The 26,896-nt window shown below is 64.0% G+C and overlaps 2 protein-coding genes across 2 annotated transcripts in view; one reads left to right on the plus strand and one right to left on the minus strand.

Annotated features, from left to right (window-relative positions):
• The window catches only part of CORO7 (coronin 7), a 48,760-nt gene that overhangs the window by 14,432 nt on the left and 7,432 nt on the right, over positions 1-26,896 (plus strand). The window contains exons 7-10 of the mRNA XM_037507685.1: positions 2,713-2,763; positions 7,252-7,338; positions 7,762-7,844; positions 26,489-26,543. Coding sequence (XP_037363582.1) covers positions 2,713-2,763; positions 7,252-7,338; positions 7,762-7,844; positions 26,489-26,543 — 276 coding nt within the window. The remainder of the gene's footprint in view (positions 1-2,712; positions 2,764-7,251; positions 7,339-7,761; positions 7,845-26,488; positions 26,544-26,896) is intronic.
• On the minus strand, positions 10,681-21,791 carry VASN (vasorin). The gene is made up of 2 exons (XM_037507687.2): positions 21,687-21,791; positions 10,681-14,178 (listed from the first exon to the last, which is right to left on the minus strand). Exon 2 carries the CDS (start codon positions 14,166-14,168, stop codon positions 12,138-12,140), a length of 2,031 nt encoding a protein of 676 aa, XP_037363584.1. The 5' UTR covers positions 14,169-14,178; positions 21,687-21,791; the 3' UTR covers positions 10,681-12,137.

Below are 26,896 nucleotides of genomic sequence, written 5' to 3' on the forward strand. Positions count from 1 at the left end.
AGGGGCGTTTGGTTGCTTCTGTGTTTTTTTACAGTTATGAGTAAAGCTGTTGTAAACATTCATGTGGACATAAATTTGTGATTCATTTGGGTAAATACTTGAGGGCACAGGGACTGGATCATATGGTAAGATTACACTTAGTTTTGTAAGAACATGCCAAGTTGTTTTTCCAAAGTGGCTGTAATGTTTTGTCTTCCCATCAGCCACAAATGTGTCCCTATTGCTATGCTTCCTCATCAGCAGTTGGGTTTTGGATTTTTGTCATTCTAATAGGTGTGTAATGACATCTTGTTTTAATTTACAACATCCTAATGAGATGAGATTAAGTATCTTTTTATATCTTCATTTTCCACCTGCCTGTCTTGCTGAGTTATTTGTGCAGGTATTTTGCCCATTTTTAACTGGCTTTTTTTTAGGAGTTTATTTTTTGTGTAGAAGGACTGGGGTGCAAGCCAGAGGTGCAGGGGTGAGAGTACTCACCAGAGACAGAGCAGGGAGCAGAACAGGCGAATCTACTGAAATACACAGCTGAAGGGAGCAGCGGGAGACAGGAGAGGTCTGCTGTGCCATGTGGGTCACCTCCCTGGCCGGGGATTGAACTCAGGCCCTAGCAGTGATAGCGCTGAGACTCAACCCCCAGGCCACCAGGGAGGCCTGGCGTTCTTATTTTTTGAGCTTCAAGTGTTTTGTTTGTTTTTGGTATGCTTTGAATACGAGTCCTTTCTTAGATGGGTGCTTTGCAGAGATTTTCTCCTGGTCTGTGGGGAGCAGCAGGGAGAGGTCTGCTGTGTCATCTTACTTCCTCAGCAGTGTCTTTTGCAGACACTGTACATGTTTTTCATTTTTTTTTTAAAGATTTATTTATTTATGCATACAAGAACTGGGGTACAGGCCAGAGGTGTGTGGGGCGGGGGAGGGGGTGAGAGGATTCACCAAAGACAGAACGGGGAACAGAACAGGCAGACTGATGAAATACACTGCTAAGGGGAGCAGCGGGCGAGACAGGAGAGGTCTGCCGTGCCATGTGGGTTGCTCCCTGGCTGGGGATCGAACTTGTGCTGCAGTGGCTGCCAATAGCTTCATAGGTTGCATCTTAACCCCTTGCACCACCAGGGAGGCCCTGTTTTTCATTTTAACGAAGCCCAACTCACCAACTTTTTCTTTATAGAGCATGCTTTTGGTGTCATGTCTGAAAACTCACTGCCAGACCCAAGGTCACCTGTGTTTTCTCCCGGGTTATCTTGTAGAGGTCAGCTTTGCATTCTACATTTAGGTCTGTCATTCATTGTGAGTTAATTTTTGTGGAAGATAGAAAGTCAGTGTTGGAGTCACTCCAGTTGACTAGAGTCTAGTCTATTCCTTTGATCCATTTGTTTATCCTTTTGCTAGTATTGGGTTGTCTTGATTACTAGCCTTTTAGTACAGTTGGGTAGTCTTCCAACTTTGAACATCTTTAATTTTGTGTTGACCATTCTGAACCTTTACTTAAAGGCTAAAATCCGTTTGTCAACATTCACAGAATAACTTGCTGGAATTTTCCCTGGGATCACATTGCCTCTGTAAATATAGTTGGGAAGGGCTGGTATTTTGACGGTATAGCATCTTACTGTCCATGAACGTGGACTATTCCCCCGTTTATTTAGATCCTTTTTGACTTCTTTCATCACAGGTTTTTTTTTCCATCACAGTCTTGTAGTGTTCCTCACTCAAGTCTCATACATAATCTTGTTAGATTTACAGCTAAGTATTTCAATTTTGGGGGCACTGACTTCAATGTGTTTTTAATTTCAAATTCAAATTGTTCATTGCTAGTTCATTGTTTTCCAAAATATGAAAATATGAATTTGTGCTGATTGAACCAAAGTGGATCTGCGTTAAGATGTGAAAAGCTGACCATGCCCACCTTCCCCAAACCCTGGCACCCAGCAATAACACCACCTGCGCCGGTCAAGACCCTTCCCCTGGCTCAAAGAACTTACAAAACACACAGGGACGTTGTCCACAAGTAGGGTTTACGTTTATTTTTACCATGCCTTGTTATTCCACAACTTCCTTCTAGCACTTAAAAATATATATATCTTTTCCAAACCTGTAAATAGTCTTGGGATGCAGACTGTGCCTCGTCTCTGCTGCAGTGCTTGATGCACATCTGCTTCTCTCTCACATACTGTTCCACAATAACGAAATCTTCAAACAGTATTTCCTATCTCTTTTGTCTGCCTGCGTACACCCCCTACCCCCCACGCCCCCGTTGGGTAACCTGAACAGAAACTACAGAAACTGTGTGCTGAGGGAGGGACGGGTGAATAAGCTCATTGGGTTGGGCACCCGGTGTAGAAATGATGGGACCCTGAGCCCTCGAGGCTGGGCTGAGAGCAGCGCTGGGCGCAGGTGTAGCGGCTGCTCACTTAGAGTGTGGTTCTGGGCCTGTTTCTCCCCCTGTGCAGAGGTCATGGTGATGAATGGTTAGAAATTTGGGGAAAGCACATAATAGGTGCTCCGGAAGTGTGGACTCTCATCGCTGAGCCCTCTATAGTGGACTGGGGTGGGCGGGCCAGGGGGTCTTGAGACCCCTCCAGTGAGAAGCAGGAACCCAGCTGGGGAGGGCATCCCAGGGTGTGATGCCCAGGTCCCCTGGGGTGGGGAGGCAGGCCACCCAGGACCCTGCCCACCTCCCATTGTATTCTCATTTGCTCCTCTCTGCTCTTTCAGGACAAGCAGCTGCGGATCTTTGACCCCAGGGCACAGCCCATGGCCGCCCAGGTGAGTTACCGGCAGCAGGTTGGCTAAAAGCCTCCTTTCTGGCTGAGCCCTGTGGTGCCAGCTGGTGTGGGGGCTGCTGTGGCCTCTGCTCCGGTGGCCGAGGCACAGGGTGTGGGGGTCACCTGCACCGGCAGCTCTTTCTGGGAAGTGTGTTTAGGCTCCGGGAGATGGACTGATCACAGGGTGGGCACAGCCAGGCTGCCCACAGGCCTTCGGTGGAGGCGCCCTGTGGCTTCAGGAAGCTAATTTGAGACTCCAGCTTCCTCTTGAGACCCTCATCCCCCACTGGCCCTTCCCGGCAGACAGCCTTGGAGGGCACGGCCTGTGCCCTGTCCCCTCCCGGTCCCACAGCTGCAGGGTCTGCTCCTGGAGTCTGTGGACTGTGCCCGGGCCTGGGGGTGGGGGAGCCTGCCAGGCCCTCAGGACCTGGGACCTGGGCGTGTGGCCATGCGTTTCGAGTGGTGCTCCTGCCACAAGCCCCGAGCCCCGGGGAGCTGGTCCTTCTCGCAATAGCAGCTCCCTGCCAGCGCAGGTCCCAGGGGACGGAGGAGGCACAGGCTGCTTGCCAGGGGGGTTTCTCGACATGGGGTGGTTTAGCGCTTCCCTGAAGACTGGCTGGAGCTGCGGCCAGCTGGCTGGGGAGTCTGGGCAGGGGGCACAGGCGGGGGAGGGGAGACCTGTGCTACGGGAAGGGCCCGTCACCCGGGCTTGGGAAGCCATCAGAGGGTTTTAAGGGGGAAGTGAAATGAGCAGCTGTATGTTTTTAAAAAGAACTTTTAAAGCAGAGTTGCTATCTTCGCTGAGGAAAGTGAAGTCCAGGGTCCTGTGCTAACTCCCCAGCGAAGCCCCAGACCTTTCACAGATTCGGGCTCCACCTCTGGGGCATGTTCCCTACCCAGATCAAGGGTGACCCTCCAGCTGCCCTGACTAGGGCTAGCGGGGTCTGTTACATGGCCAATGGCAGCTTCTTGCCTGAGCAGTCCAGTCAGTTCTCACTGGCTGCAGACCCAAACGGGCCTCAGCCTGGCAGGTGCCAGGTGAGCCGGGCCAGACGGAAGTGGTCGCGGCCCCACCCTGGCCGTGGGAGCTGGCGGGGTGGGTGGGAGCGGTAGCTTTCTCTGGCTCACTCCCAGGCCTCTGCCCAGAAAGGGGTTCCCAGGTTCAGCTGGAAGAAGAGATACTGAGGCCTCCTCCCAGCTTTCTCGGGCTGCCCTTTCCTCTGCAGGGCCCTCAGGATACTGTGCGGGGCACCCCCACTCCTGCCCCAGCTGGTCCTGCATCGGGCCAGCTCCCTGGGCTGCCTCCTCCTCCAGCGAGGGGCCCGGTGGTGGTGCTGCGGCGGAGGCGGGTCGGCTGTCGTCCAAGGGGTGCTGAGTCCCTAAATGAGAGAGGATCTGGTTCTGGGGACCCCCTACGGGGCTTCTGGGGCAAGGAGACCTGGGAAGAGCGTGGGTGGCTCCCCCCTGCAGCTGCTGGGACGGTGCCTGGGCCCGGCCAGTGCGCGGGCGCGGGGGCAGCGGGGCCTGGAATGCCGCCCTCTGCGTGGCCCTGCCCCCACTTCCGCCCAGGGCATCTGGCCCACACCTGGCTTCTATTAGGAAAACCGCTGTTGGCGGCCAGGGTCGGTGTGAGCCGAGGGGCCGGCTGCAGGGAGGCCTTCAGGGAGCACCTTCTCCTGAGAGTCTCCTTCCCACTAGCAGGGGCTGTGCTGGGGGTGGAGGAAGGAGTCACAGCCCTGTGTCTGGCCTCTGCCCTCCTTGCTCCCGTGACCTTCCCCCAGAGCCAGGGGGGCTGAGCAGGGAACAAGGGGGTCAGTCCTCCCTCCACTGTCTGCCTTGGTTTTATCTCTGGAGTCCTGAGCTGGAAGCACCCCTCTTCTGTGTCCAGATGGCTTTTATGAGCAGTTACTATGGCCCAGGCCTTGGCAGACAGGACCCTCTCCACCCTCACAGTCTGCCCTGGGGCATTTCTGCCCAGGGTGTCCAGCTGAGTGGCAGAGGCAGGCTGGACCTGTCTGGCTTCAGAGCCCCCGGGCCCCGCTGCTGTCCCTTCTCTTGCCAGAGCCAAGGAGGGGGTTGTCGAGGTCCTGAAGCTATGGGGCCAGGGAGTAGCAGCCTGAGGCTGAGGAGGCACCCTTGTCAGGAGTAGAAGGGGCGCCAGGTCAAGCCCTCTGACCTCTGGTGTGTGCAGGCAGGCCTGTGCCCTCTGATCACCCCCACACATCTGGTGGGCTCTGTGGGGACAGCCTCTGGAACCCCATAATCAGTTTGGCTGAGTAGGGGCTGGTCAGGTAGTGAAAGGAGCCCAGCTGCCCCGCCCCACACCGGAAGTGTTACCGTGGCGACAGGGAGATTTGGCTGCACCCCAGCTGGAATGCAGGGTATGCGCCTGTTCCTGCACCCCTGCACCTCTGTGCTGGGCAGGAGCTACCAGGCCTCACCCCTCCTGCTCTCTTCTTGGGTCAAGGTCTGGGGGGGGACTGGGGAACTGAGCGCATGGCCTGCTGCCTGTCTGATGGCCCTCCCTTGTGAGAGAAACTCCGTGGTCTGGACTGCACACCCCAGGTTACCTCCACCAGCCCCCGAGGCTGCTCAGTGCCGGGGCTGGGGCTGCGTGATAGCAGGGTGCTGGGTTCTAGCTACAGCCCCCCTCCCCGCCCAGGAGATAGAGAATCTGGGCATCTGGAGAGTGCGCCCCTCCTCCCCGAGTTCTGCTGAGGTCAGCAAGAAGAACTTGCCAGTTTCGAAAATGAAAATCACTCCAGTGATCTGGGGCTAGGAAGGGAAGGGGCTTCCGGTGGCCCCCCGGCTGACAGAGCAGGGTGTGCCCGCAGCAGGCGCCACTGGGCTCAACCTGAGCTCTTCCCTGTCCCAACTCCCCTGCTGCCCTCCTGCCCTCTGAGGCTGAGAGGCACGGCCTGGGCCTCCAGGGAGCAGGCCTCCAGCTCTGCAGTACTGCCCTGCCCAGAGGCCCGCCCCACCACCACCAGCAGCTTGTGCAGGGGTGTCTACTGGCAGCCGGAGGTCCCGGAGTAGCCAGGGCCCAGCACTCCACCGGGCCTGGCCTGTGGCTGTGGCTCTGTGGGGATGTTCTTGCCTGTCACCCTGCGCCCCTCGTCCCTCATGGGTGGGGACCCTGACAGGAGGCTGAGCGCTTCGCCAGTGTTGACACTTATGCCCCCAGGATCCTCCCCAGTGGGTCCTCCTGCCAGAGAACGCTACAGGGAGGGAAACCGAGGCATGGAGCCCTTCACATGGCCGAGAATGCCACCCTCCGTCTTCCTCCTGGCCCCTTCGTGGACATGTGACCAATTGTCACGGCCGAGTCCTTCTGTCCAGTCACCGCTGCTCCCCCAGCGTGTTTCGTGCGAGCCAGGGGCCACACAGTGTTGTGTGGGCAGCTGGGGCGCTCCTGTTGTGGAAGGAGAGATGAGGGGGCGTCCTGCCTCGTGGAGTCCGACGCCCACAATCCGCACGCCACCTGTTGGGGTGGCCTGGCAGGACCCGGCTGAACCGGTGTGTGCAGAGGCCTTGGGAGCCATCCGGTTTGCTGCTCGCACAGGGCCAGTTGCCCACCGGGCACTTCGGACTGACCAAATCAGGGTGCCAGGGCCGGGGCTGACCCTTGCCCTGACCCACAGTCCCTCTTGCCTGGCACGAGGGGTGCAGGGCCCTAGTTCTCAGGCTCCAGCCCGACTTCCTGTGCTGGCCTTGACTGGGTGGGAAGAGAGCAGTGAGAAAAGCCCCTTGAACGACACGGAGTGTTTCCAACCGTCTCCCACGCTGGGGTCGGCCTCCAAGGGCTGGGGAGGGGGCGCGGGGCCAGCTCCTCGCCGCGGCTCCCTCCCTCATTCATTCCCAAGGAGATCGTGGGAAGCTTGGAGGAAGCTGGCCACAGTTTGGGGTGAGCTATTTTTGGTAACCGGGTCTTTAGTCTCAGGCTCCAGGGGCGGGGGTGACTGGGAGGGAGCCGTTCGCATTTCCTCCGGCCCCCTCGGTTCCCCCTGCCTGGGCCCAGGGGGACCAGGCCGCCCGCGGTGTGACCTCGCCTCTCCTCCCCAGCCCACGAGGCCTTCCTGCTGGCAGCCCCGGCACCACGGGAGAGCGGAGGGGTTGCTGCTCTGCCCTCTCCAGGGACTGTCCCCAGAGCTGGCCCAGGCCCTGGCTGGCCCCTGGCAGCGTCCGAGGAGGCAGAAATGCTCATAATCCCTCGATTTGCACAGGGCTTTGCGGGCGGCCTGTTGGGAAGTAGGCGGCCATCGTGTGCCCCACTCATAAGAGAGCAGTGAGCTTCCGGGAGCCCACAGGGTCCCCAGAGCCGGGGCGGTGGCTCGTGACTGAGCACCGCCTCCAGGACACCTGTGGGCGAGCAGGGCAGGTGGGTGGCGAGCAGGATGGGCCATGAGCCCAGCCTGGGGCGGGCGGCCCAGTGGGTTCAGGCCGCCCCTGTTGCCCTCAGGTGGCTCAGCACTTCTCTTGTGTCCCCCAGAGCACACAGGCCCATGAGAACAACCGGGACGTCCGGCTGGTGTGGACAGGCACCCAGGAGCACCTCGTGTCCACTGGGTTCAACCAGGTAGGGAACTCTGGATGCACCACCCCAAGGGCGGGGACAAGGCCCACTGGTCAGCTCCATGCTGTCCATATACGGCTGTGTGTGCAGCCGGGTGTCAGGGCCCCAGGGGACAGGCCGCTGAGAACGGGCAGATTCCATTTGCAATAGCTAAGCCCGACCCTGGGAACTGTGGTGGCCCCACAGGGACCAGAGACCGCGGAGGGCCCGCCCCTGCCCCTTTTCACCTCGGGTTCATGAAGGGGAGGGCATGACCCAAGCTCCCTCCCTAAAGTGACTTCCTGCCCCGCTCCCCGCACTGTGCTGCTGTGGGGCATGTGACTCGGTGCCAGGCTTGCCCTTGGGCCCAGGGTTCCTAGGGAGGCCGGGGCTGGGCTGAAGAATGGCCGCCCCAGCCTCTCTGAGCCCTCCCCGCCCTCCCTGCAGATGCGTGAACGCGAAGTGAGACTCTGGGACACCAGGCACTTCTCCAGCGCCCTCACCTCCCTGACCCTGGACACGGCGCCCGGGTAGGAGTGGCCGCGTGCTGGGATAGGCCGGGGTGGAGGGCCGGGAGGATGGGCCCTGCGGGGCACCTCCAGGTTCCGTTGGGAGGCCGCTCAGAGTGGGGGGGTGAAGCTGCTGGGGCGTGGCAGGGGTCGCCAGAGTGGTCAGAGGTGCCAGAGCTGGGCCGTGAGGTCCTTGCAGAAGCAGCTTGTGTCCAGGACCCTCGACTCCCCAGCAGGCATGGCAAGGTGGCCCCACCGCCTGGCAGAAGCTGGCTACCCACCTGTCCCACGTGGCCAGAGCAGCCCCGGCGCAGGGCAGGGTCACGGCTGGGGCCGCACAGGTGCGGCTTGGTGTAAGGGGCTGGACCCGGAGAATGTGCGAATGTACTTGGTTTTGCTGGGCCTGGGGGCCGGTGAGTGGTGAGGTGGATGTGGGTGCTGGGGATAGATGGGCTGGCAGGCTGGAGTGCAGGTGGCAGAGGGGACAGACTTGGACAGGCACCCTCTGAGGCCCCAGGACGTGTGGCTCGGGAGGGTGAGTGCCCAGCTGGGGATGCACGGCTCTTGTCCAAGCTCCCTCCAAGCCGCATCCGAGGGTCAGAGCCGGGAGGGCCGCGGGCTTGGCTCATCACCGTTCTCTCCCGTTTCGCCACGGCACAGGCATGGAGGGCATAGGGCCTGCCCTGCTCGCGGGTCTGCAAGGGCAGGAGGCTGAATGCCGGGAGAGCTCCTGCCAGGCTGTTCCCTGGCTGAGACTCTGGGACACCAGGGGAGCCCGCGGTGGCAGTGGGGCTCCACTCTTAACCCCTTTCATGGCACAGGGACAGACTGGGGGCTGGCAAGGTCCATTTTGCAGATGGGAAAGGGGAGCCCGCGCGAGACCCAGTGCCCCTCTCAGAACATGGTCCCCAGGCCCCCAGGTGTCGGTGCGATCAGAGCTCCGGGACATCCTGGCTCCGTGTCCAGTACCCACTCCTGGCCCTGATGCCTTTCTGGCATCTGGCCCTCGGCCCTCCCCAGGCCGCAGTCTCTTCTCCTCAGGCCCCCGGCAGAGGTGGCCTTGGAGGGAGCTGGCCCAACCTGACCAGGGACCAGAGCCAGCCATCAAGTGCTCCTCCGCCCACCACTTCCTGCCTTCCAGGCTTGCTCTGTCCCCTCCCCCAGGAGCCATCCGCAGCCCAGCCCTAGTGTGGCCCCGGGAGGAGTTAACGATGCCCAGACCCCACGGTGCCACCGGCCAAGGCTGACCTGTAATTACAGCAGTTAAGAATAGCCTCCCAGGGCCAGCGAGGCCTGGAATGTCTCAGATCACTCCCAGATGGGCGGCCAGCCCGGTGTCCCGCCCCCTCCAGCCCTCAGCCCTGGTGCCACCAGCAGGCCTCCACCCTTGGCAGAGGGACCGGGACCCTCCAGCCCTCTGCAAAGCTGGTGGGCGCCAGGAATGTGTGCCAGCCTCTGGCCTCCTGGAGCCAAACCCCCCCTCCCCAGCCCCAGGGGTGTCGGGGCTGCCGAGTGAACTGGGCTGGAACTGAAAAATGCGCAGGGTGTCCGCGGTGGGCACAGCCGGCGGGAGGAGGTGGGAGGAGGCGGCCGTCTCCACGGCACTCCGCAGACGCGGCTCTGGCAGATCTCTGGCTCCATCCTGAGGAACGGGGCATGCTTTCAGAGGCCAGAGGGCTGGGGTCAGGCACAGGCCCTTTCCACCTATCCAAGGAGCCCTGGGACGTCCCTCCTGGGGCCTGTCGGGCTGCCCCCATGTTCTCCTGCCACCCGTCTCTGTAGGGTCGCCTCCTTTAAGAGGAGCCGGGCCCCTGTAGAAAGAGCAGGGCCTTGGGGTCCTGTCTGTAACACTGACCCAGGAGCGGGCCCCCTGGGGCTGCCAGGACCCACACTTGGCAGAGAGGAGGTGGGGTGCAAAGGAACACCAGGCCCGGCTGATACTGACACCCCCCTCCACCAGCCGTGGCGTTGTCAGGCACCTAGGGGTGTGTGTGTGTGCTGAGGGCCTGCCCTTGAGGCTGAGGGAAACCTGCTCGCTGAACGCTGAACGGTCAGCTGTGTCAGCGCTGCAGACAGATGGGCGTTTTCTCTCCTTCCCCAAGGGGTGCTTGGTCACCCCAGCAGCAATACCGTGCAGGGTGGCTAGGGTCCCCGTGTCTGCTTCTTCACACCAAGGTATCTACCTCTGGCCAGACACCCACCCCGAGGCCTAGCCACTGGCCAGAGGCTCCACACCCCAGCACATTGCCTGGAGATTGGGGCTCCCCTCTGCTCCCGGTGGCTTTTGCTGCTCGTGACAGCCCAGCCCTGTGGTGGCTGGCCGCCCCAGTCTGGCCCAGGGCGGGGTGTTGGGGTCCTGTCCCCATCTGCAAAGCTGGCCTTAAAGTCCCTTCTGCAGAGGGCAGTGGGGCCTGGCAACCTCATGGCTTAGGACCTGCCGCCGGGAGGACGTGAGAGGAGCTGGCATCTCCCCACGTGGCCCCTGGGCCTGCAGGATCGCCCTGGCGGGGCTGCATATTGACTGGGCCCTCCTTTTGGTCCCTGGGCCTCCCTCCCTGCCCCTGATCCAATGGGACAACCAAACTCCTCTTCTGGGAGGGCTGGCGTGAGCAGCCAGCCCCATTTTGGGGTCCCTTCACCCCACTGCCGACCCACTAGGTTTGGCTTCGTAGTGAAAACATTTATGTAGCAGTGGCCGCAGGCCCACAATGGCCCCTTTGATGGGGCTGCAGAGGGGGAGGGCAGGCCTCACCATAGCTGTTCCCCTAATGGGCCCCAGGCCTGCAGGAAGCCCACCTGGGCCGCCGCCGCCACCTCAGGAAGACGGGGCCCCACCCAGGCCCGCTGCCCGCCCGACCCACGCCTGCCTCCTCCCTTCTCGTGCCAGAACCCTCAGCAGCCGCTAATTGATTCCAGAGCCTCGCGTGGCCGGGCCTGACTCGGCGCTGACACCAACGCCCCTATTCACAGCGCCTGCTCCCCAGACCTGGCTGGGATGCCTCCTTCCCCCAGTGGGGTGAGGCTGGGGGCGGAGGGCCAGTGACCCCTGACCCACGGAGGAACCTGGGCCTGGGGCTTGGGCAGGCTGGCTCCAGGTTTGCAGGGCCTCTCCTTGGCCCCATGCCCACCTCCCCTCCACCCCCAGGAGCATAGGGAAAGCTGCTGTATTTGTCACTGTCCCCAAGTTCCCAGCCAGAGCTGAGCTCGGCCTCCTTCGCCCTGCCCCCATCACGGCCCGCGGCCTTCCTGGAAAACACTCCCACTTCCCCACTTCCGGGGTTTCTGGAAAGCCCGGGCACATCCCACGTGCAGGGAGTGAAGGGACATCGCCAGGCCTCTGCCGGCCAAAGCCGACCTTTGGTCTTGTCCCTGGGCTGCCTGCCCCGACTCTGCCCCTCTGTCCTCACCCCAAGGGGGTTCCTGCCATTAGAGCTCCAGCCTGAGCCGCGGCGCCTGGGCGGGGTCCTCCAGGAGCTCCCCCTCCAGGAGGGAGGCAGGTGGCCCGAGGAGACCCTCCCAGCCTCTTACTGGGGGCCAGTGGCTCTTGCTGGTAGGAGTTGGGCCAGTGGGGAGAGGCTGCCCCCTGCTCCTGCCCGTGAGCCGGATGCCTGGGCCGGCCCCACTGCGGCAGCCCCGAGCCTGGGAGGCTGGTAGGGAGTGGGCTCATGCAGGTGTCCATACCCACAAGTCTCCTCTCCACCTGCACCCAGGCACTCTGGGGCCGGGCCAGAGAAACCCTCGTCTCATTTTATCTTTTATTTTTCTTACAAAAGGCCTTCATATCATTGTTTGTCTTACAAAAACCAGTCCTTGTCTGAAATTGAAAAACACTTTCCCAGAAAAAATGGGAAGGGACCTCATAAATACAGTCTGAGAGCAAAGCAAGACGGCTTGTCCTAGAGTGTCTTTCTTTCCAGTTTCTTTTGTTCCTCGGTTTCCTGGGGCCAGGGCCGCACGGCCATGCCCAGCCCCACTCCCTCCGCTCTCCGGGTGCTTCCTTCACTGGCCCCGGAGTCTCCTTGGGGCTGGGGTGCCTGGCCGCCCAGGGCCTGTGTTACCGGCACACGGCCCCCGGTATTGCACGTGGCAGAGGACGGGCCAGCGCTGTCTTCATAGGCACTTGGGCCTGGGGGACCTGAGAGGTCATCGCCTGGGTGCCCAAGGTCCACCGTGGGCAGGCACACGCTTCGGTCACGCCCCCCAGTGCGTCCTCGTTGCGGGAACTGAGAACTTCCTTGGTCTGGCAGCAGGAGGGCGCTGGCCGGTCCAGCAGGGCTGAGAGCCCAGGCCTCAGCGGGCCCAACACTCGTGGGCTTAGATGTAGGGCTTAGCCGGAAGGGGCCCCTGGGGGCAGGACCCTGGGTAGCCCATGAGTGGCACTTCACATTCAGGCCCTCCGGGCAGGGCCTCCCCACAGCCCTCAGTCACCTTGGGGCCTGGCTCCAGGGGAGCCTTCACCCCCTCCAGCTCCAGGGGCCCAGCCCCCGGCCCTACCTGCCCTTTGCCTTGGGCTGCAGCCGCTGCTGCCCGCCCCCGCCGCACACAGTAGGCTGCCCCTACGGCAGCCAGCGCTGCCAGGAGCACCGCGGCCAGGGCAGGCGCGATGAGGAGTGGCAGGTTGCCCTCGCGGGCCTGGGTGACCGGGGCGTGGTTGGAACGAACAGCGGGGGGCGTGCGGGCCTCCCCGCAGGCCTCTTCGCCCTCAGGCTCCCTCCCGGCCCCCAGAGGCCTGACGCAAATGGAGTAGGTGGCGTTGGGCCGCAGCTGCGTGACCGTGTACTCCGCCAGCGAGGCAGGCAGCCGCAGCGTCACTGGCCGCTTGTCGGGGCCGGACAGGTTGCGGTACGTAAGGCGGAGGCCCCTGACCTGCACTGCGCTGTCCTGCAGGAAGCGCTGCAGCCCGACCCGCAGGGATGTGGGGCTGGCGGGCTCGATGCCGAGGGGCAAGGGCTGGGGTGGCCGCGGGGCAGCTGGGGCAGGGCTGGGCCTCGGGCCCTGCCTGACCAGGCTCTCGCAGTACAGGCCCACGAAGCCCTCAGGGCACAGGCACTCAGGGTGGTGCTGCGCCCCCAGGTGGCAGGTGCCCCCGTTGAGGCAGGTGGACATTGGGCAGTCCTGGGGCCGGGGGGCAGGCCCCACGGTGGGCGGGGCGACGGGTGGTAGGCTGGGGGCCTCGGTGGCAGGCTCAGTGGGGCTGAGCCAGGTGGGAGCCACGGTGGACGGCGGCGGCGTGGGCTCTCCCGTCACGGGCCTTGTGGTAGGCGCGGTGGCTGTGGTGGTGGTGGTGGCTGGGCAGCCGAAGTCGGCATAGTCGAGATCCAGGAGCAGCCGGCCGGCGTTCTTGGGTGGGAAGTGGCAGCGTGTCTCCTCGGGGCTGGCCAGGGCCACGTGGCTGTCCCGCACCCACGGACCAAACCAGCTCAGGGGGCACACACAGTTGAAAGGGTTGCGGGCAGCCGCCAGGACCCGCAGGCGGGGGAAGAGGCCGGAGAGCTCATGTGGCAGGGCCTTCAGGCTCAGGTTGCTCAGGTCCAGCTCCTGCAGGGCGGCCAGGCCAGCCAGGTCCTCGGGCCGCAGCTGGGCAATGCGGGTGTTGCCGGCCAGCCACAGGCGCGTCAGGCCCCGCAGGCCCCGGATGGCAGGCGGCACGCGCTCCAGCTGATTGTCAGACACGTCCAGGTCATGGAGGTTGCGCAGGCGGCCCAAGAGCCCCTCGTCCAGCCCCCGCAGCCCCAGGCCGGCCAGCCGCAGTGCCTCCACGTTAGCTGTGTCCAGGGCGCCGGGCTCCAGGGCCAGGAGGGGGTTGTGGCTGAGGTCAAGTAGCAGCAGGTGCGGCAGGCGCAGCGGGGGCAGCGCTCGCAGCTCGTTGTCCTGCAGTTTGAGCTCCAGCAGGCGGCCCAGCGCATCAAAGGCGCCAGGCTGGATGTGGCGGATGCGGTTCTTGCCCAGGTAGAGGCGCTCCAGGCGGCCCAGGCCGCGGAAGGTCTCGTTGGTGATCTCACGCAGCCAGTTGGCCGTCAGGTCCAGGTTGCTTAGGTTGGCGAGTGGCTGGAACACCCCGCCGGGCAGGTTGGCGATCTGGTTCTGCGACAGGTCCAGGAACTGCAGGCCCGGTAGGCCGGCAAAGCTGCTGGAGTCTAGTGTGGTGATGCCGTTCTCGAAGACGTACAGCCTGGCCGTGTCGGGCAGCACGTCGTGGGGCACCGTGGCCGCCTGGCGGGCAGTGCAGAAGACCGTCTGAGGCTGGTTGCACTGGCAGCCGGATGGGCAGCCTTGCGCCCCAGGCCTTGGGGCCAGCAGCAGCGGCAGCAGCAGCAGCAGGGGTGGAGAGATCTTGGGGTGCATCTTTTGGCTCCTGGCAGCAGAGAGGACAGACAAGAGACTATGAGTCAGGGGGCCCAGGGACGTGGGGGTGGGGGGACAGCACACCAAGAGGGATGGAGAAGGGAATTCCCGGCCCTGTCCCAGCGGCTCACCCCACCAACAGCACAGATGAGTCAGCTCCCCAGCTGTCAGCACAGCCCCAGCCCGCCGTCACACCCCCCACCCCACCCCCGCCAGCGTCAGTCTATATGTCGTGTGCTGTCACCAGGGTCCAGCGGGTGGAGGCATGCAGAGGGGCTGGGCCCCCCAACAGTGACCATGAAGAGCCCCCTCCTCCCTAACTGCGGGCCCCGGCCACTCTGTGCTCGGAGAGAGCATGTGGTCCAAAACACACGGCTCTGCGGCCCCTCTGCGAGGCGTCGGTGCAGGAGGACGGCGGGTCTTGCAGCGGCCGCCCCTCCTGCCGCGTCTGGGAGATGGAGTGGGCAGTGGGCCCAGCGCGTAAGCAGAGAAGCTGGCTGCCCGGGCCGCCGGCCCTGCCGCCACGCTCCGCGTCCTCCGAGTGAGCAGAGACCGCGGCGGGAAGACTTCACATGGAAACTATGGGGTCGGTGTTTTTCCACTTGTGAAGTCAGACCTGCCCGGGAGGGAGCTGTGGGCCTGTGGGGCGCGGGCGGGGAAGTTCTTAGGGGAGCGGCAGAGAGGCTGGTGCCATTAGCAGGTGTCCCACCTGGGTCGGGGCGGGGGGGGGGGGCGCCTAGTATCCTGACCCCCACCTCTGAGTCATGTCACGGAACCCCAGGCTGGCCAGGGCTCTGGTGGCCGCAGGGCATTGTGAGGCCTGGAGACGCCACAGAGGTTCATTCACCCACTGATTCTTGGGGTCGACTCTGGACACTGAGAAAGGGGAGCCTCGCCCTCCCCACATGCCAGCACCACTAGGCCGTTAGCACCTCGCTTTGTCCTGTCCACCCATCCCACAGCTGCTCCCATCACTCCCAGATGCCGGAAGAAGGGGCTCCCCGAGGTGCAGGGAAATGTGAGCCGGAGCCAGGCCTTAACCACGTCCAGGTGGGGCTGGCCTGCGCGTGTGATGGGCCAGGTGGGGGCAGCTCCATGCTGTAGCCAGACCTGCCCCGGGCAGAATGGGCCACAGCTCAGGCCTCCGTGGCCCGGGCCCTGGGGGCAGCCCAGGGGCCACCCCCGCAGCAGTCCTCAAGCTCTGGACCCCTAGAAGTCCCCAGGAGGATAGCACCCCGCCCCCTCCAGGCGCCACCGGCTCACACAAGGGCCTTTTGTGCTGAGCTCTGCCTCCCCTCCCCCTACACTGGCTGGCTGGCCAGGGAGCCACGCAGCCTGGGCAGGTAATACAGCACCCCCCAACCCCCCTCCAGCCTGTGCCTGCCCCTCCCCCGACAAGGGCTCCTGATGTGTGAGGCAGAGGAGGGTGGGTGGTCCCTCCAAGGACCGAGTCACAGGGGAGCCCACCGGTGTTGGGTGTGGGCCCACTAAAGGCCTGTCACCTAGGCTCTGTCCCTCCAGTGTCCCTGCTGCCACCAGCCTCTGCTTCCTCTCCAAAGCCCCCTCTAGTTACCACAAAGCCTGCCCTTAAGGGGCCAGCTGGGGGCCTTCCCAGACCCCGAGCTGGTGTTCGGGCTGCCTGGCTGCTTCCTGAGGTGGTGACACTCATCTGTCTGCTCTCCCGTGTCCAGAGCCCACTTTGCTCCCCTCTGCAGGGTGGATGGCCTCCCGGGCCTCAGGTGGCTCTCCTACCAAAACCCTGAGGCCTTATGTGCCCCCAGCCCTGCCCACTCTGCCCCAAGGGGCTCCCTGCACCCCACCCTGGCCACCTCCCCCCGCCACACACACACCCCCGCCCGCTCCGCCCTCACTGACTCAGAGACACGGTGCAGCCTGGCTTCCAGATGTGGACTGCGAGCGACCCCCGCCCCCCACGTGGACAGGGAGACGCCTCCCCCTGAATCACCCCTCTGGGCGGGCAGGCGGGGTCAGGAAGGGAGCAGCCAGGCTCCGGGTGGGAGGGGCCCTCCACGTGGCCAGCCTGGCCACCCCTGCGGCTCCACTCCCCCGGGCCTCGTAGAAGGTCATGGTTAAGAGCTCCGCTCGGTCAGGCAGCCCCGGGCCAGGCATCGCACTGTGAGCACAGACAGGCTTTCTCTCAGCGCCTCCCTGTCATCCATCAATCCTGCCTTTCAGATCCAGCACCTCACAGGACCCTGAGCTCGGTGCCCTCGGCGGCCAGGGGCTCTCTCCCCATTCTGCACGGAGGAGGGGGACCCTGGGCTCTGGACTCCACATCCACTAACCCTTGAGCCAGCACAGCCCTCGCGGGGAAGGGGCTGGTGCTGTGGGTCTCGGCACAGAGGGCAAGCTGGCTGGTTCCGTGGGGACAGGGTCAGAACCAGAGCCTATCGGGGTCCCGAAATGAAGGGTGAGCCCCTCAGCCTCAGCCCCATCCATGGCCGGCAGGGAGTCTGCACTGAGGCTTTGGAAACGCCACATGGGGGGCTGGCAGCTCTGAGCTCTGCGATCAGACAGCCCCCAGCGGGGCCCAGGGGCTAGGGCTGACAGGAGTGGACAGGCGTGGGGTCCCAGGGGGCAGAGCCAAGCTCAGGTCCATGCCCTGCCCCTCAGCGGCCTCCCAAGCGCCCTCAACAGCAGGTCTTGGCCCCTCTACAGCCCTGCCTCACTCAGGAGCCGCTCTGGGCCCCCACGGGTGTGGTCCTGTGTTGTTGCTTTAAAATGGGAAGTTCTTTAACAAATTTGGGAGCAATTCAGCCTCTCTGGGTGCTTGTCGTGTGTGTTTGTGTGTGTGTGTGTTTGTGTGTGTGTGTACACGTGCATGCGCGCACATGTGTGCCTTGAGCATGGGGGTTCTTCTGGGGGGCACGGCTGCGCGGAACATCCCCAATGGCTACAGCAGCTCCACAGGACCTGGGGTTTGGCCTCTGACCTGCCGATGGCAGGCAGGCAGGTGGGACCCATCCTCTGCAAAGGGTGCAGGGAGAGCCCTGGAGGCAGCTCTGGATTTGGGGGGGTGGACTCATTGAGGGCCCGGGGCCTTCCCTCCTCTGCCTGTACTCATGCTGCCCCACAATGGGGCGGAGGTCGAGGCTTGGGCTCTGCTGCTGGCCTTGCTGCCCTCCGGGAGGCAGCTACTGGGATGGGGCTCTGGGGTCCAGCCGCCGGCATCACACTCTGGCTGCACAATGGCCTGGCCACCAGCCCTTCACCTAGGCCCCAACTGTGGAGTGGGGGGCTGGTGACGGCCCCTGCTTCAGGGGCTATGCTTTGTGCCTGGAGTCTGAGTGGTCAGAGCCAGCAGGGGCGTCATGTGGAAAAAAAACCTGAGGCCCTCCTGCTGCCTGGCTCAAGGGTGTCGGAGAGCAAGAGGACTCGTGCTAGGTTCTACATAGACAGGAGAGGACAGCAGGAGGGGCTGGAGAGGGTATCCTGGGGGCAGGGGAGCTTCCTTCTGGTTCTGTAAGGAGGCACAGGGAGCGAGCTGCCCTCTGGCTGCCTGCCTGTGGCGCGTGACCTCTGGGTGAGGGAGCAGAGGGAGGGGCTCTGGGAGAAGTAGTCATCTTGGCTCTCAGGGGGCAGAGGGTGCCCCCACCCACTCCCAAGGGAGGGACACGCCTGGAGGCACCCACACAGGCCCCGGATCAGACAGGGCCGGTGGGTGATCCCTTGCAACTTGTGCCGGAGCACCTCACGGCTCCCCAGAAGGCCTCTTGCCCGGCTGGAAGGGGCAAACTGACTGGCACATCCCCTCCAGGGTCCGGGCTGCATGCAGGGCAATCTCAGTCGCTGCAGGTCTCCCCCGAGGCTCTGGGCCTCTGGCTCCCGGGGCCCGCCCGGCTAAGCGCAGCCGGCCAGGCTTGGCCGTAGCCCAGCCCAGGAGGCTGCCAACCCCCCGGGCAGGCGGGACTGTGCCGGCGGCCAGGATGGCTGGCTCTGGTTTCGCTGACGTGTCGGAGGAGACTCAGGGCCTGGTTGGGTCCACCCGTCTCCCATCCCCCGACCCGGATACAGCAGCCCCTAGCCCAGCAGGGCAGAGGTAGGGGTCTCTGTCTTGCTCCCTCATGGAAGGGGTGGAGGCAGCTCCCTGGACCTGGGGTGGGGAGCAGCTCTGCCCTGTGATAACAGGGATCCTGCACCAGCCTCAGCTTCACCCCACACCGGCTCTGCACCTTTCACACACAGGACCTAGACACCCCCTTTTTGTCACTTTGTGACCCATCCAGCCCCCTTCCTGGGCTGCCACCTCCCAACTGTGACTATAGCTGCACATCAGACTCACCTGGGAAATCTGGGTGGTTCCTCCTGCCCGGCCCCACCTCTGGAGCAATCCAATTGGAATTTCTGGAGAGGCCGGGCAGGAGCCTCCCATGCGCAGCCCCTGGAGCAGAGGATGGCAAAGGGTCGCCCTAGGTGGCCCCTGTTGCCCTGTCCAGGCAGGGGTCTGCCTCCCTGAGCCAGTGTGGCCAGCGGCCCTCCCTCACCCACTTCTCTGCACCCGGCCCAGGTGGGTGCCTCCACGGCCCTGCGGGTGACTAGGAGCCACCACACCTGTTAGCCCAGAGCAGGAGACCAGTGACTCAGGCCAGTCCTGCTCCAGTGGGCCCTCAGGGCGGGCCCTCCATCAGGACAGTGCTGCCGCTGGGAGCACACCTGCCACCCGAGCACTGTGCCCAGCGAGAAGTGGGCCAGGCAGATGCCACCGTAGGCACGTGTGGTGTGATGCCAGGGGGCTGGGCTCAGACTCAGCCCTGTCCCCACCCAGGCCACCCACTCATCAGCTGCACTCTAACCATGCAATTAACCCTGAACCCGCCGGAGGAAGACCTTAGTCACTGGGGAGGCCGCCAGCCCCAAGCCGTCAGGCCCAGGTCTGGTCTGAGGAGGAAGTGGCTTCCTCCCTGCGCCCAGAGCCCCCGCCAGACGCCTAGCATTCTTGGCCCCCCGGTGGGCGGCAGGAATGGCCCTTCCTGGGGTCTGTGAGTGCATAGGTGGGCAGGTGGGGTTGATGGGGGGAGCCACCCCCTCCACAGGCTGCTCACTTGTCACTGCTGCCCATCCGGGCCCAGGGCCAGTGGGCCCCCGTGACCGCCCCAGCCCCTTCTCCATGCGAGCCAGCTCTCTCCTCCCTCCTTAATTAAATCTCTCGGGCAGCCTCTGAGGAATGTCAGAGCCTTATTGCATTCCCTGGGAGGGGCCTGGTGGGGGTTCGTCCCCAACCTTGGAGGAGAACTGGCCCCTCGCCTGCCCCCACCCCCAGACCTAAGGTGGCTCAAGGGCGCCTGCTCCAGCCTCCTCATACCCAGGGAGGCTGGAATGAGGAAAAGTGGGGGAGGCCCGTGGGTCTGGCAGGCCAAGGCGGCCCAGCCCGCGGAGGGAAAGCAATCCGGCTGACTCTGGAATGTGGAAACCGATAAAAGGAAGAGGCTGAGCCCCCGCCACCCCCCCACCCCAGCCCTCGGTGAGCTCAGACACCCCAGCACCCCTGCCGCCCCCAGACAGCCCTACGCCAGTCACGCGCGCAGACACACGCCCACGCCAGACACACGCCCACTGGGCCACACTGACACACACATAGCCCCCCCTTCTAGCAAATTCCACAGCAGTGAGGGGAGCTGGTTTTCTTGGCAGTGCAGAGCCTTGGGCTCCCCAGTCCAGGGAGGGGACTCTGAGGAGAGCCAATGGGGGTTCCAGGAGGGGTCACTCACCCATTGCTCAGGGCCAGTGGTCAAGATGTCTGTGTGCAGGGGCTCACCTGGCTTCCCTCAGCCACCGAGGAGCACTGGCTGCTGCTGAGGTGGGCGCTGCCCCCTGGGCCCGGGGCCTGGCGGGGACCCTGCTCCCTCCAGTGCCCTGGGGTAGGGTCCACTCACAAGCCCCACGAGGGGGCTCAGCTCTCTTTACTGGGATTGGGCCCAGCCCTCTCAGGCAGCAGGCTGGGGGTCAGCACCTGAGCTAGGTGCGAAGTGAAGCTTGCTCTCCTGCCCTGGGGCTGCTGCAAGAGGGGGTTTCCTGGGGACAGCAGGTCTGGGCACTGGCTGAGGGGTTCCTTATATTGAGGCCCCCACCCTGGATGCCAGCCCCCACCCGGCCCCGCCTGACCCTGTGGCCCCTGGACAGGTCCCTGGACGCTGTTTCAATCTGCAGCGTGAGGCTGGGGGAGAAGGGGACAGGCAGTGCCCAGACCCCCAGCCTGGCATGCGTGTGCTCACCCTCCCTCCCTGGGCCCAGGAGCGGCCAGATAATGGTCTGGAGGGGATCCAGCTGGGCTGCTCATTACCAGAGCCCTCTTCCTGCCTCTGACACTCTGTTTACAGAAGCTCCAGGGGCCAACTCCCCGGGGAGAAGACAGCAACCTCGGGGGCTGCTCTCCCATCCCCCTGCCCGCCAGCCTGAGCGCTGTGGGGCCTCGCCAACAGCTGGGCCCATACTGGACTTCACTGCCCCTGGGCCAGCTCTGATGGACCCACTCGGAGGGCACTAGCCCAGTCACACCTCATGCCCTCAACACCCAGGGTCTTGCCTAGTGGGAAGGGACCTTTGAGATGTCGTTCAGTCCCCTCAGCCCAGAGGCTCCAGAGCTGAGCAGTGGGTCTCTGGGTCCCGAGGCCTCTCTCCAGGGCCTCCCGTGCCCTGGATGCACAAGGCAAGCAGGGGTCGCCGGGGCCCCCTGCGCCTCTTCCTCCTTCCCATCTTAAGCACGCCACCTGGACCCCAGGGGGAGAGGCGGTCAGCGACCCTGGTGTGCTAATCATTAACGGATGGGGCCAGGCAAAATGGTTGGCATCAATCAGCTGGCCTGCCAGTGACCACAGGGGACGGCGGCAGCCCTCAGGCCCAGTGCTGCCAGCCCCAGGACACAAAGGACTAGGCTGGCTCCAGGCCATTGGGTTCTTAGCCAGAGCAAAGCCCCTTCCCTGGCAGAGGCCGAGACCATCTCTGTCTAATACCTGTTGCACCGGGGGGATGTGGCATCGGGTACCTGCCAGCCGCCTCCACCCCTCCTCAGGCTGCCTGCCTGAGGCCCCAGCTCTGCCCTCAGTGCCGGGGGTGCTCAGGACCCCAGGAGGCGGTCTGCCCAGGAGCCAGGGGGTTCCAGGCCAGAGCCAGACGGGCCGACCCCGCGGGGAAAGTCACCCAAGACTGCGGCCGGCCGTCCCCTCCAAGGGGGTTGATTCATAAAACTGGTCACGCCGGAGGCGCCGTGGGAGGAGGAAGCGAGGGAGGGGGTGTTTATTTTGTCTGCTCCGAGCCCCGCCGGCCAGTGAACCGTGTACACGCGAGCGCGCCCGACGGGGGCTGCGGCGCCCCGGGGCTGCCGGAGCGGGGCGCGGGGCCCCGCCGGGCGGGGGGCGCCGGGCGGCCGTGCGGGGCCGGTCCGCGGGGCCGGTCCGCGTGCCCGCCCGAGCGCGAGCGCCGGCGGCGAGGGGCGCGCGTGACGGCGCGTGTGCACAGCCCGCGGGGCGCCCCGTCCCCCCGCGCCCCGCGCACACTCACCGGGACGGGGCGGCCGCGGCCTCAGTCCTTCCCGGCCGGCGCGGCCGAAGGGGTCCTGGATCCCGGGTCCCCGAGGCCCGAGGCAGCCGCGTCCGCGTCTCCCGGCCCCGGGCTCGGGCTGCGGAGTCGGCTCGCGGGGGGCGGGGCGCGCCTTAAGGGCCGGGGGCGGGGCCGGGGCGGGGCCGGGGCCGGGGGCCGCTCCCCATTGGCGGGCGGGGCCGGCGGAGCCCCGCCCCCTCCGGACGGTCCCGGGGCCCGCGGGGTCCCGGCCTCGGCCTGGGTGGGCGGAGCGGCCCCCGGCCCGGCCCGGCCCGGTCGGGAGCCCGCGCTCCGGCCCGGGCCGCGCTGCTTTGCCGAATGATCCCTGTTTTGGGGTGAAACGGGCGAGTGTGGCGCTGACACCAAAAGTCCCAACCCGGTGCCAGAGCGCGGGCAGGTGCGGCCGCCCGCAGGAGCCCTGGCCGGGCGCGGGCGCGGGCTGGAGCCGGGGCTCGGGCCTGTGACTGCTCCAGCCCGCCGGAGCCCTGGAGTTTTCGAGAGAAATCTGGGCACTTTAGTGGACTCTGTTCTTGTGGTAGCTAATCCCATTGTCAGAACCCCCTGGCACCACACGGGCCCTCTGACGGCCTCCTAAGCGAGGGCTCTGGCGCCCCATCTGGGCTCCGGGGTCCTCAGAGCCTCGAGGGCCTTCCCGGCTGGAGCATCCCAAGGTTGAGGTGAAGGGCCCAAGACACAGGACCAGGACAGGACCGTCTGTCCACAGCCCCACATTTACTGGCAGCTTCAAGGCGTGGGTGTGCGCGCACGTGTGTGTGCGCGTGTGTGTGTGTGTGTGTGTGTATAGGGGGTGGGATGGGATGGTGGACTGGGCTTCCGTGTCAGCGGCTGGGCCCCGGGCTGCAGCTGACAGCTGCCCATGTTGGGGCAGGAGGGGCGGGTGCCAGGGGTTGGACTAGTCCAGAAAAATCCCCTGCCTTGGAGGATTCCAGGAAAGCTGCCCTGTCCTCCCCCCCTCTGTGTTTGTGGTCAGGGTCATGCCTCAGAGTCTCTGGGGACTCAGCTCAGCTCCCAGCTTCCAGAGGGACACCAGCCCCGCCTGTAGCCAAGACCTTTGGCTGGAACAACTCTGGAGGGGAGGGGTAGTCTCAGGGGATGGGGGCCAAAGGCTTGTCCGGGGAGGCTGGGCCAAACAAGCTGGGGGGTGGCGTGGTCTTGGGAGGACTGCATCGCCTCCAGAAGGGTGGACGACCTCCTGTCCAATCATTTAAGGCACTAAGCAGGGTCCTTCTGGGACAATTCTCCCCCATCCCCGACTTGTCTCAGCTCTTAGCCTCCTCAAGTCCTCTCCCTGACAGCACCCCTTTCTGGAACACGTTGGGGTCCACCTCCATCCCCCATACCTCATGCATTTCTCTGTACATAGGGATGGAGACCGTGGCTTTCAGACATCTGCCCTGGGTCTGAGCTATTTCATTTGGTTTAAATGGTACTTTTTAGAACTTTGGAGCCATTGCCAACATTGAAAAATCTGGTAGTTTCACATTGAAACGGGACTTCCCAGCTTGCCTCGAATAGGAGCTCCACTGCCCCCACTGACCAAGGCCTCGGGTTACAGGTTGCTGCAGTCCCCACCATTCCCTGGCGTCCCACACCAGGCTGCCACACTCACTTGCCTTCCCACTCAGCCCAGGAAGCATCTGCGCCTGCAGCCGGTCCTGTGTGTCTGATCAGACTGTCCCCGTGTCTCTGTCCTGGAACCCTGTGTCCCCCAAGGCTCTCAGGAGGGTCCACAGAGCTCCTTGGAGAATGCTCTGAGGACCTCTGGCCTGACTTTCCCCAAGGAACAGGACTTCCTGTCCTGAAGAAGTCATGTACCTCTGCACCTGGTATCCAGCACAAGAGATCCCAGCTGCCTAGAGGCTCCATCCCCCTCCCGATGCTGTGACCTGGACTCACACAGGCCAGGCCCCCATCCACCCAGAGCCTCCACGGTGGCTTCCTCATCCTTTCCTCAGGTGGCTTCAAGGCACCACCCCCTTTAGAACCTGGGGACTGAGGAGCCTCCGTGGAGGAGGGGGCTAGGGAGTATGGGGCAGGTCTTGGTCCAGGGGGATCCCCACTGCCCAGCCTGGGTGACCAAGACAAATGCAAGGGACCTGGGCTGCTCGGACCCATGGCAGGGCCAAGATGTCTTGGTGAGTGGGTATGAGGGGAGAGTAGCTGAAGAGGGAGAACAGAGGACTCTTGCAACTGCCTTCCCAGCGGGCACAGGGGGGACTTCCATTGCATGCTAATTGCAGACACACTCTGGAGCTGATGGGACTGCCTCAACTCGGGCCAGCCCTTCCCCCACCAGACCCCCTACCCCCACCATTGTCCTACATCTTCTGGAACCTGGACTGGGGGTAGGGACAGGTCTGGACTTTAGACTTCTGATGATCTTGGGTTTGGGGCCAACTCCTACCTCCCGGGGCAGGTCCAGATGTCCCCCTCGCCCTGCCGCCCCCAGCCATGGGCAACGGGTGGGGGCCTGTGCCAGCTCTCACCGCCCTGGTCCTCTGCCAGGCCCCGGCCCAGTTCTGCATTCCAGACCCAGACCCTGCTTGACTCTTTACAAGGCCTGGGGTCAGGCCCGTGCCAGCTGTTGGCCAATCCTTGGGGCTGGGTGCCATGACCCCATTTCCTGGCCCGTGCCGCGGTGTGCAGGCTGCTCTGGCCTGGTGGAGCTGCCCAGATGGCTCTGCCCCAGGCAAGGAAGACTGGCCTGACCTGTCAGGGGAGCCAGCCCTGCCCTCCATGACTTCCTGCCCCCGCGCCCCAGCACCTGAGTCAGTGGGCCAGCTGCTGGGGCGGGGTTGCACGAAGGCTGGTTGAGCCTCTTCGGGAGGCTGATTTAGAGCATGGTGACCCATCACTGTCGTGGTGGAACCCACAGGCCTGTCTCCCAGTTGTCCACAGGCAGGAGACCCTCCTGCACACCTCACATGGGTCTCTGCTCCGTGCACAACCTGCCCTGCCCTCATCACCGAGACTGTTCCATCAGCATTTCACTGTTTGTCCGATGGAGGGAGGCAGATTCCCTTCCTGGGGTTGCAGGTCCTGATCGGTCTGGCCTCCACCTGCCCTATCCCCAGCCTCACCCCTTACCCTCACCACCCAGGCCACCAGCCTTGTCACACTCCCTGTTCCCTGTGCAGCCTCTGGCCACAGGGCCTTTGCACATGCTCCTGCTGCCTGGAACTCTTTCCCCTTGATGTGGCTGATTTCTCTTTAAACTTTGGGTCCTCTGTGGCCAGTCACAGCTGGTGCCTCTGTCTCCTGCCCTATGTTCTCAGAGAACTTTTCTGCTAGTGTTTATCCCGAGGGACTGGGTCTGCCTCTCTCGCCGGCATCTGAGCTGCTTGAAGACAGAGGTGGGGTCCCTTGCCCATACCACCATTCACACCTGCAGGCCAAGCCAAGGGCCAGGTACAGACCACAAAGGAATGAATGATGCTGAGTGAGTGTGTAAGTGAGCGGAAGCCCTGCTGGAGCTGCTCAGGGGCCTGCGTCCAGCCCACCAGGAACCGACATCCAGATCAGGTCCTGCGACCCCAGGAGGGGGATCTGCCTCCCTCCAACAGACAAACAGTGAAACACTCATGGCACATCCTCGATGCCGAGGGCAGCGACATCAGCCCCGGCCCCGCAGCAGGCAGTGGTCAGACCGGGTCAAGGAGGGCAGTTCTGAGTGGCTCACCCTGCCGGCCCCAGATAATTAGAGACTGTGTTACTCACAGGTGACCGGCCCGGCCACTCCGGAAGCTGTGGAGACACTGGGCCCTCCCCAGCTTCCCGGCCCACTCTATGGCTCTGGCGGGGGAGGGGGCAGACAGCCGTGGCTCTAGGCAACTGGTCAGGGGGAGCTGGACGTTGGTTGCCTGGGTGAGGGATGGAGGCAGCTGCCACAGCTGGGCGACCTCTGACCACGAGGTCCACAGTGGGGCTGGGGTTCTGTTTGGAAGTGTCAGGGTGGGGGATCCAGGCCTGTGGGTCCCCAGGGAGGTGAGACCAAGACCAGAGATGAAACAAATGATGGAGGACACCCTTGAGCTGAGAGCCAGGCTCCCAGGATGGCTGCAGCCCAGGGAGGTGAGCGGGGCTGCCCTGGCAGCGGCAGCCCAGAGGCCGGGGCTGAGCTGGGCGAAGTGGAGGGGGGCCCAGGGCTTCCAGCCTGCCCTTGACTTCCCCGCCCCGGCCCCTCCACAGCCCACTCATGCCGGGGGCAGAGAGCTCTGCCTTGGACACGGGCTCACTGTGGCTGCCGGGTGGGGGTGGGACCTGTGTCTACATTGTCACCAAGGCCCCAGGGGCGTGTGGTGACTGAGTATTGGCCCCCAGACTTGCGTGCAGCCCCAGAGTGCCAATAGGGGGCGGGTGCCCAGCTCCAGCACGCTCCTGCTGCTGGGGCCGTGCTCACTGGCATCTGGCCTGGCGGAGACACAACAGGTGTGGGGCCTTCCTAGACCTTGTGGACCCAGGGTGGAGTTCAGGGCTGAGGTGCAGAAAGGGGGCACGCTCCCCTGTCCCCTGGTGGGGGGAGCAGGCGGGCAGCTGGAGGCCTGGGCACGTGCTTGTGTGTTGGTGGCAGAGGACGGAGACGGGAAGGCCCAGAGGAGGCTGGATGCAGCGGGGGCTCCGCATCGCTCTGGACACTGTGACTCTGGCCAGAACTTGTCTGGGGTCACGAGGCTCACAGCCTTCCTGCTGCCCTTGCCATGGGTGACTAGCCACATCCTGCTGACCGGCCCTCTCTCCTCCAGGCCTCTGATGCCCCTGCTGGACCCCGACTCCGGGCTCCTGGTCCTCGCGGGAAAGGTGAGTGAGAAGCGGGAGCCCTACCGTGCCCGCCCAGCTCAACACCTGGGGCTCCTGTCCATCCTGACCAGGCCCTGCCCAGCCTTTGACTTCAGAAGCCAGTGGGGAGAGTGGGAAGTGCAGGGTACCATCACCCCGCAAGAGGGACCCAAACAGGGTTGCCCAGGCTGCTTCAAACCAGACTGAGCAGCCTCTGCATGTCCAGTCTCACGTCTTCTTTTGTGGTCAGGGGAACCGTGAGGCCTGGCACACCAGCCGCCTGTGGACAGGGCATAGAGCAGTGTGAGCACACAGTGGGGGCTCATTAATGCCTAGCACACCCTTGTGCTCACACCCTGCACGGTGGTGACGAA

The sequence above is a fragment of the Talpa occidentalis genome, unplaced genomic scaffold, assembly GCF_014898055.3.
Source record: "Talpa occidentalis isolate TD23 unplaced genomic scaffold, MPIMG_talOcc4v2.1 talOcc4.12, whole genome shotgun sequence".
Taxonomy (NCBI): domain Eukaryota; kingdom Metazoa; phylum Chordata; class Mammalia; order Eulipotyphla; family Talpidae; genus Talpa; species Talpa occidentalis.